The following is a 10264-nucleotide window of genomic DNA, read 5'->3' as shown; positions in this document are numbered from 1 at the left end:
CACTTCTCCTTTTCTGTCTCTCCCACTAGACTGCAGGTTCCTTGAGCTCAGGGACAGGTCCTTTTTAACTCTTGACCTGCCACACATGAGCCACTCAGCAAAGGCTGAATGATTACATCATTACCCAAATGCAAACAGCTGATCACAGCTTGGGGATGTTAGATTGCAAAATGCTTTGGCAGCTTTTAGGTTACTTCCAAAGACGATTGGTACCACTGAGTCTGATGTCTAATTATTTTGGGGAGGAGGAAATGACCACATATTGAGCATTTGCAGTTACTTTATAACCATTATTTTGACTTATTTAAGGGAACCAAGGCCTTTCCCTGGAAAAAGGACCATTCTACCTCTTTCCCAGAACACGGTGCTGGCAGGGGGAAATCAATCAAAGACTTTCCCTTGTCACCTTGTTACCCTCACTCCTGTAGGTTCAGGGAATGTCTATCTTATTGGGATACGAAGTGAAGACTGGGGTCAACTAAGCAGCCTGCCCTTTGGGCAGCCCAGACGACATCCCCATGTCCCATGCCCAGGCTCTGCTTGGTCAGTCTCTCAGGAGCTGCTGAACTTGAACACAGCAGGGAGAATCTCCAGGCCTTAGTCTTGGCCTCTGATCTCTAAGCTCCCCCTGCTTTTGGGAGGAGGAACCCCAGAATTCGCCAGGAGTACTCCTTCCCATGGGGCATAGATGCCCAGGACCTGGTGAGCAACCAAGAAGCCTCACGGCTTGGGGAAAATCCTGAACTATTTGGAAGAAGAATCAAGGATGGCCAGGCTGCTGATTATTATCATTCTTACCGGTAATATGCAGATAAATAATCATTAGAAATTAACACCTCATACCTGAAAGCACCTTAGGAATTCAAAAGATTTCATATCTTTCAGTGTCTTTGAGGCAAGGACGGGACTTACACTTCTTATAGCTTCTTCCTTCTTTATATCCTGCTCCCAACCCAGCCCCCACCCTCCCGGGTGCTGAGTATCTAACTGGCACATGGTTACTCTAGAGTTCTGGTAAAAATTGCAGTGTATGAAGTGAAGTAAAGTGACTCTGCTTCTCCAGGAGGCAGGGGATCTTTATATTTTCTTCATGAGAAGCAGAAGCCCAGGACTGGTGCCCGAGGTCACCCAGCAGCAGAGCTAGGAACATCCCTGCAGCTGCAGCCCCTGGTCTCGGCTGTTCCTTCCCTCCCACCAGACAGTGACTGGTCTGTCTCCGTGCATGGTTAAGACAGACCTTTAATCTCATTTTCCCCTGCTTTTTCTCTGTTGGTTTATACAGAACAATTGAATTCAAACTCCAAAATATCAGTTGAGATTATGTTGCAAATTAACATTCTTTTTATATTCACCCTACCCCACCCTCAAAAGCTGGCCTGGTAAGAAAGCCACCAGACTGTGCTTGCCACTTTTCTAATTCCAGCAACAGTTTCAAGATTTAAAAAATTATCTTATCTTTTATTTGTAAAATAAAAGCAATTTATAACTTAGATTCTGATTCTGGAAATAAACTAAAGGGGTAGTACTTGGGGACACGGGAAGTGTGAAAATTTTGGAAGTGTCACTTCCACTAATTTTGCTTTTGGTTGACCATATGCTATTAACACTTTACTTTCCCTGTTTTACAGTTTTGCTTGTTCATTGGAGGCCAAACATTTGAGAAAATTAGCCCAGTTTGCAATANTCAAACTCCAAAATATCAGTTGAGATTATGTTGCAAATTAACATTCTTTTTATATTCACCCCACCCCACCCTCAAAAGCTGGCCTGGTAAGAAAGCCACCAGACTGTGCTTGCCACTTTTCTAATTCCAGCAACGGTTTCAAGATTTAAAAAATTATCTTATCTTTTATTTGTAAAATAAAAGCAATTTATAACTTAGATTCTGATTCTGGAAATAAACTAAAGGGGTAGTACTTGGGGACACAGGAAGTGTGAAAATTTTGGAAGTGTCACTTCCACTAATTTTGCTTTTGGTTGACCATATGCTATTAACACTTTACTTTCCCTGTTACAGTTTTGCTTGTTCATTGGAGGCCAAACATTTGAGAAAATTAGCCCAGTTTGCAATATTTTATTTATGATGCTTTCCTACCTCATATGCATTTAAAATGATTGATGATATCTGTGTTAAAATTAGCATGTCATGATCTCACTCATATGTGGAATCTAAAAAAGTTGATCTCAGAGAAGTAGAGAGTGGAATAATGGTTGCCAGAGGCTGGGAAGGGTGGGGGTTGGGGGACACGGGGAGAGGTTGGTCAGTGAGCACAAAGTCACAGTTGGACAGGAGGAACAAGTCCTACTTGTCATTGCACAGTAGGGTGACTAGAAACAACAAAAGTATACAGTGTATTTCAAAATAGCTAGAAGAAAGGTTTTGAATATTCTCACCACAAAGAAATGATAAATGTCTGAGGTAATGATATGCTAATTACCCTAATTTGAATCTTACATGTTGTATAAATGTATGGAAACATCATACTGTATCCAATAAATATATACATCCTGTCAATCAAGAAAGATTTTCAAAAATTAGCATGTCAAATACTAATTAGTAAACCATTACTAAACCATTACTGGGGTTGCTCAGTTGGTGAGTCCATGGTGTTATAATACTGAGGTCAAGGGTTCGGATCCCTGTACCGGCCAGCCACCAACAAAACAAAACAAAACAAAACAAAAGTATAAGTGAACACATTACTAAGCCATTACTAATAATAACAAAGAGTATTTTTAGAAAACATGATCTCAGTTCTATGAATCAGTAAGTCAGAAATTTCCTGCTGGAGCACAGAGCAAAGTGAATGAATCCTCGTAGTGTAGAACAGCAAAGCTATTTTTTCTAATAAACTGATTGTTTTTCACTATTACCTTCCACAGAAGGAGTAGGGATTTTTTTTTTTAAGCTAAGTCAGTAATTTCTCTAAAATCATTATGGCTAAATATGAGTCTATATTATACATATGTTTCTATTGTGGCAAAATATGCTGGGGTACTTCAGAATGTACATGGAAAAATAGAACTAAAAGATAATACTAATCTTTCCATGAACTTTTTGAAGACACCTCACATACAACCCAAATTTACCATTCTAACCATTTTTAAGCATACAGTCAAGGGGCATCGAGTACATTCATACTGGGCAATTGTCATTATTCATTTCCAGAACTTTCTCATCTTCCCAAATCTAGCCATATATTTTAAAATATTCATTTTCTTTATATCAAATAGGAAAAACTGCCGTCTTTTCCCAGCCCTGCCCTTGGAGACAATAAGCAGGAGGATAACGACAGCATCATTTCCTTTTGTCCTCAGACACCCGTGGGAGTCCGTGCTCCGGTCTCCCTTCCACAGAAGAGGAAACTGGACGGGGCCCAAGGACGTGCACTGAGCAAGAGGCGCACGTGGGTGTGAGCCCAGCCCTGTGGGCAGGTGTGGAGACGGGCTCCCCCACTCAGCTCTGCGCCCGTGCCAGCAGCCTCCCAAGAACATGCCTCCCAACCGGTCTCCAGCCCTTGCACCTGGCTAGAGACTGGCCTTGGCAGGTACAGTGAAATGTTCCCAGGGGAGGCTCCTTAAGGGCCCAAAGGAGTGACCCACAGAAGAAACAGCTTGCAGCACCTGCCAGGCCCAGAGAACACAAAACTATCTTACGATTGTACCAGTCAAATAAGAATTGTCCTGATCTCCTGTCTCCTGCTCCCTCTTCCTGCTTCACCCCTGACTGGTGAAACCAGAATTACTATCCCAGATAAGGGGAGGAAGTGTGGACAAGCAAGGCCGGCAGTGAGATTCAGAGGACCCTGCTCCCCCCGCAGACCACACGGTTCTCACCTACAGCTGGCTCCAGGGCGGGGAAAAAAAGGGAGACACCTTGCCTTTGAATGAATTTAGGATTTGGATTATTATCTGAGACTGGATATCCGTAATTAGAGAATTGACACTGAGTTTCCAACCTGAAGTGACCATAGAACTGATGACTTCTAGATGGTGAAACCAGAATTACTATCCCAGGTAAGGGGAGGAAGTGTGGACAAGCAAGGTCGGCAGTGAGATTCAGAGGACCCTGCTCCCCCCGCAGACCACACGGTTCTCACCTACAGCTGGCTCCAGGGCAGGGAAAAAAAGGGAGACACCTTGCCTTTGAATGAATTTAGGATTTGGATTATTATCTGAGACTGGATATCCATAATTAGAGAATTGACACTGAGTTTCCAACCTGAAGTGACCATAGAACTGATGACTTCTAGATATCTGTTTTCAGCACAGACTTCTTTGAACTTTCATTCTTACGCATTCCAAAACCGTAGCTCATCTCCAATTAGCCATGCACTGCTTAACGATGAGGACGTGTTCTGAGAGATGTGTCATTAGACAATTTCGTCATTGTGTGGACATCACAGAGTGTACTTACACAAGCCTGGATGGTGCCACCTACTGCATGCTCAGCATGTCCCAATCAAACGCACCTCCTTCTCTGAGAGCGGGAGGCCCTCCTATCTGTGGGTGGTAGCTCCGCTGGAGCACCATTGTTCCTGTCCTCCCTCGGTCCCTCCCTCCTTCCATCCATCAACATGCATCATTGTGCCAAATGATGCCTCAGTTCTCCTGTCACTTTTGTTTTGCTTTTACGGTGGCTGGCCAGTACGGGGATCTGAACCCTTGACCTGGGTGTTATCACACTGTGCTCTAACCGACAGAGCAAACCGGCCAGCCCCGTATAGCTTTTCTCTATTTGAATCATTGTGAAAATGTAGTTCAAACATGACGATTACGTTCCCCAGGACTTTTCTCTGTTTGCGACAATAAGAAAACTTTGTTCAAACATCTCTTCTTGGTATCATTTGGGCTTTGTTTGGCACAAGAACGTCTCTTACAAATGAACTCTACCTTCGTTCATTCTCATTAGCAGGCAACGATTAAAAGAGTTCTCTACCCAATGACTCCGTAATAGTAAACACCTACACTAGTGGCGTCACTGTGGTCATGGAGCAGACCCGCTGTCAAGTGGTTAAACTGATGATCCAGAATGTGCTGAAGCTAATAAAAATATTATTACTTTTCCCAGAAAACTTGTAGATCCAAGAATTTGTAACTGCAGACCCCCCAAGGTGCCCCTAGGTAGAAACACTGTTCTACAGATTAATTCGAACCCACTGAGACCTGACTTCTGCCTGCCTCTGATGCCTTAACTCTTCCACTCCCAGTCTCTAGACAAAACCGCCCTCAGTTCTCAGCTCATATCATGCTGTTTCTTCAGCCTTGACCCTACCTCTTCTAGGAAGCCCTTCCTATATTCTGGGCTTGGGTCGACACCCTTCATTATGGTTTCCAAATCTATCATTGCATTTATCATAGTGTATCATAATTGTCTTTTAAAGTGTTTGTATCCACTACTAAACTGTGAAATTCTTTTTCTTTTTTTTTGACCGGTAAGGGGACCGCAACCCTTGGCACAGTTTTGTCCACACCACGCTCAGCCGGTGAGTGCACTGGCCATCCCTATATAGGATCCGAACCCGCGGCCTCGGCACCACCAGCGCCACTCTCTCCCAAGTGAGCCACGGGGCTGGCCCTAAACTGTGAAATTCTTGAAGTAAGGACTGTGCCTGATCCAGCTCTGGGTGTGTGGGCTCTAACACAGTGCCTGGCACACAGTGGGTACTCACAGAGTGTTAGTTGAATGAATGAATAAATGAATGAGTGATACCTTCCGCTCTGCCAGATCGATTTTGTTTCCCAGCAGCACCATGGGATAGGACTGCTCCACGGGGACAATCTTGGCCAGAACATCACCCCGCCAGATATCCAGGGCTTCAAAGGACTCCAGGTCTGTTACATCGAAAGCCAGGATACAGCCGTCGGAGCCTTTGTAGAATGTGGACACAACAGAGCGGAACCGCTCTTGACCGCCTGTGTCCCAGATCTGAAGGAGAAGGAGCAGCCGCCCCACGGGCTGTGATGAGTGACCGGAGGAGGCCCAACTGGGTCATGTTACATCCTTCACACACGAGCACACTGACCCTCCCAGCCATGTGCACTACAACATCTGTGTAGTAACACTTGACATCCTGAGATTACTTTCACATCTGAGCTCTCATTTTTCCTCTGGGTCATCTGGGCACGGATTATTATTCTCATCTGACAGACTTGGAAACTTGGATCTTGGGAGTGACTTGTCCAAAGCCACCTGCCAAGTTTTCCAAGGAACCTGAGACTAGGTGTGGGGTCTCCCAACTCCTGGATTAATGCTCTTCCTTCTGGATCAGGCTAGCAAATTTTTTCTGTAAAGAGTCAGTCAATATTTCAGGTTTTGCAGCCCATACCATCTCTGTAGCAGCTACTCAGGTCTGCCTTTGCTGTGGGAAAGACAATATGGAAACAAATGTGGGTCACAGTCCCACACAATGAAATCTTATTTACAAAATCAGATGGTGGACAGATCTGGCCCATGAGTTGAAGTTTGCCAATCTTTGCTCTAGACCATTCTAGCTGCTGATGCACATTGCTATACAAGCGACCTTCTGGGGAGGGTGGGGCAATTTTCATGTGAATGTATGTTGGGCAGGGAAAGTGAGGGCTGCTCACCTGTAGCTTCAGAGTTGTGTCATCCAATATAATAATCTTGGAGAGGATGCTGGCCCCCAGTGTGGTCTGGTAATCCTCATAAAATGTCTTGTGCACATATTGGTGAAGGAGGGAGGTCTTTCCCACACTGAGGAAAAACCCCAGACACATGTGAACACATATGTACAAACACATACACACATACATCCATGCCATTCTCAAAATCTTACCATGCCTCTCTCGCCACTGTCTCTCCCTGAGACTCTGAATTTCTAACATCTGTGGTCCACAGACCACACTTTGAGTAGCAAGGGATTAGGGAATGGTTTCTAGAAGTAAAAACCCATCAGAGTGGGCAGAAAGGTTTGGAGAGAGCGGAATATCCCACAGCAATGGTCAGGTTTTTCCTGTGCGTGGCAGGAGGTGGGAGGGCAGACAGATGCTAAATGGCTTGCCTAATTCACACAGCTAGTTACTGCAGAGTTACTGCAGAGCCGGGACCATCTATTTACTCCCAGCCTCTTTCTCCTGACTAACTCCCTTCCTTGGGGTGGGAGGCACTTCCTGGCGCCACTCTGAATCAGAAAGGGACCCACAGATGTGACAACACACCTAGGAGGTCTCACCGCCCCTGATTATGTAAGAGGCTGCTTCCCAACTCCCAGACCCTGAGCTGAGCTTGGCTTACCCAAGGGCTCCGACGATGATAAGTTTCAGGTCCACCTTCTTCTGGGGATTCATGGGGGAACTTCAGAGCCTGCAGGGAAACAGAGGTTGTCCACATGCTGGCCAATGTCCCCTGTGGCCATTGTCACTGAGGCTGGCCTCTGCTTTCCCCTTCTCAATGGGCAGATCACTGCCCTGGGCCCAGGACTAGGGTGGGGTTGTTCTCCGAAAGAGGTCCATGATTCAGCAATTCTTACCCACCCTCCCCTCACTTCTCCTGGGGGCTTCTCCAAGGCTGGAAGGGGGTGACCCCACAGGACAGGCAAATCTCTCACCCTTCAGATCTACCAGCCCTGCTCTCAGTGGCAGCCTGAAGTGCCAAGAAGACAGGACTGAACAGAGGCCTCGCAGACAGTCAAGCCTGGAGCCAGGGATGAGGGCAGTGTGGGAAGAGGAGATGGGAGTGTGCAGGACAAGGGGTCCATTGTCATGGCTGCCCAGAGGCTTTGGATGGAAGCACACCCCTCCCCCGGCCCGAGGTGTTACCGCAACTGCAGAATCAAAAGGCTCTTCTCTAATGCAGCTGGAGGGGGTGTAACTGGTACATGTTTCTGGAAAGCCACTTGGCAACAAGTATTGATAGCCTTAAAAATATTCCTGCCCTCCACTTCTAGGAATTTGTCCCAAGGAAATATTCTGAAATGTGGGCAAAGACTCTTGTTCAAGAATGTTCTTCATAGTATCATTTATAAACATTTAACAATAAAGTGGTTAAATCATGGCATACAATGAACAATCATTAAAATGGAGTTTTTGAGCATATTATAATCACATGGGAAAATACTCATGCCCTAGGATCTAAATGAAAAACAGAAGATGTGCAACTGTACAGGAGGGATAAGTTCTAGATCCCTATTGTACAATGTGATGACCACAGTTAATAACAATATATTGTATTCTTGAAAATTGCTAAGACAGTACATCTTAGGTGTTCTCACCACACACAAAAATGGTGAGCATGTGAGGTAATGCATATGTTTATTAGCTCAATTTAGACATTTCACTATGTGTTCATATTTCAAAGCCACATGTTGTACACAATAAATGTATACGATTCCTACTTGTCAATTTAAAAATGTAGGTGGTTAATCCTGGATGGTAGAAATTTCTGGATTTTAAATTTTGTTCTGTATGCTTTTTAGTATTTTTTTTTTTTTTACAACATGTCTTGTTCCTGTAAGAGAAAAAAATACATATGAAGGTACTTCCAAAAGTTCATGGAAAGATGCATATTATCTTTTAATTTTATTTTTCCGTGAACTTTTGGAAGAACCTTTGTATATATGCACGTGTGTGTGTGTGTGTGTGTGTGTGTGTGTGTTTAACAAGGTAAAGCAAAACCATCGCAGGAGACTGTGCTTAATTGGCTCTTTGGTTCTGTCCTTACATGCACACATTCATACACGCTATTCCCAACTTCTGCGTCTTTTGTCCTTGGATGCACTAGGCATGCTGAGTAAACCTTGATCTGACTCTGCTCAGGTAAGGTGTCAAAAGCTGACCTCCTTGTGCTTCCCCTAGGACTTGGAAAAACCTCTAAATTGGAAGTTCTGTAGCCTCGGTTTTGGCTCTCACTTTGCCACTCTGTGACCTTGGGCCAGTTACTTCCCCTCTCTGAGTCTTGACTTTCCAACTGGAGAATGAACCAGTTGAGCCCCCAAAACTCAAGATGTCTTCTGGCTGAAAAATGCTTTATCTGCTGAAGCCAGAACTCACTGGCTAGGAGAGCCATGCCTGGGGAGGCCTAGTTAGCACAAAGTTAAAACAGGAAGCCCTCGGAGACCTAGGGTTGTTAGTGTCCCCTTTGCAAGCCATGTCATGGACCAAAGGTACTTTGAGGCTCTGCTCAGAGCTGCTTGTCTTGAGGGCCAGAGTTGGTGGCACTGGAACTTCTGCTCTAACCCAGGGAGGCTGATTTGGCATGGTGAGCAATAGGTCTTCTTGGTGGTCCATGCATTCATTCAACAAATGCCTACATGCCTACTGCATGCCACGCCCTTACTAAATACTGGGAGCAGCACAAAGATGAAGCAAATAGAAGCCACTGTAAGCAGTCATCAGGGAAGAAAGTACAGGGCTGAGTGAAAACATCGGGGAGTGTATGGTGCCCCAACAGAGGCTCAGAGAAAGTGCTGGGAAACTTCAGTTGAACTGCGCCCTCCCTGAAAGAATGAAAAATGGTTGGACGGTGATATTTCACAGGGGAAGAATGAAATAACCAAAGCCTGGGCACTGGTGAGTGGAGAAGGTGGCTCATTTGCATCAGGGAAGGGTGAGGTGAAGGGTGTGGAGGGAGGAAAGCCTGGAGAGGAAACAAGATTAAGATGGTCTGTGAATATCTGACCTAGGACGCTGACATTCATTAATCAATTCATTCATTCACTTAGCAAATACTTCCTGTACTCCAGACATGTACGCAAGAGAATTCAAGGTATTAACCTGGGCTGGCATTTTGCAATCAGTGTTGTTGTCCACAAGGGAAATCGGTGTTCCTGTCCAGCCAAGGGAGAAATGGCTCAGAAGCTCCTGAAAGACAGGGATCTCTAAGCATTAGTTACTACTTTGGAAGGGGACTGCAGGCAACGGGGAGCTGTTTCCTAAAGGTTTTGGTACAAGATACTAACTTAGATTTAAAAATCAATAAAGTGCCCTAGAAAGGGAGGCAGGACAAAAGGAGGCAGGAAGAAGTGGGGAGTCTCTAAGCATTAGTTACTACTTTGGAAGGGGACTGCAGGCAACGGGGAGCTGTTTCCTAAAGGTTTTGGTACAAGATACTAACTTAGATTAAAAAATCAATAAAGTGCCCTAGAAAGGGAGGCAGGACAAAAGGAGGCAGGAAGAAGTGGGGAAAGAACTGGCATCGGCTGAGCACCTGCAGTGGGCAGGTCTTCCTCACGCTAGCCCTGCGAGATGAGTACAACTGAGGCTCAGAGAAGCTGAGTCACTGGTGACTCGTCCAAGGCCACAC

The 10264-nt window shown here is 45.1% G+C and overlaps 1 protein-coding gene across 1 annotated transcript in view; it reads right to left on the bottom strand.

The window, feature by feature from the left end:
- RAB7B (RAB7B, member RAS oncogene family) overlaps nucleotides 1–10264 on the bottom strand; it is a 28778-nt gene that overhangs the window by 9125 nt on the left and 9389 nt on the right. Inside the window, exons 2-4 of the mRNA XM_008580451.1 lie at nucleotides 7259–7327; nucleotides 6592–6718; nucleotides 5714–5929 (exon numbers count right to left, since the gene is read on the bottom strand). Coding sequence (XP_008578673.1) covers nucleotides 5714–5929; nucleotides 6592–6718; nucleotides 7259–7311 — 396 coding nt within the window. The 5' untranslated portion in view covers nucleotides 7312–7327. The remainder of the gene's footprint in view (nucleotides 1–5713; nucleotides 5930–6591; nucleotides 6719–7258; nucleotides 7328–10264) is intronic.

Source organism: Galeopterus variegatus, unplaced genomic scaffold, assembly GCF_000696425.1.
Source record: "Galeopterus variegatus unplaced genomic scaffold, G_variegatus-3.0.2 Scaffold86, whole genome shotgun sequence".
NCBI lineage: Eukaryota > Metazoa > Chordata > Mammalia > Dermoptera > Cynocephalidae > Galeopterus > Galeopterus variegatus.
The sequence above is the reverse complement of the archived record's forward strand: the minus strand, read 5'-3'. Positions and strand labels throughout refer to the sequence as shown.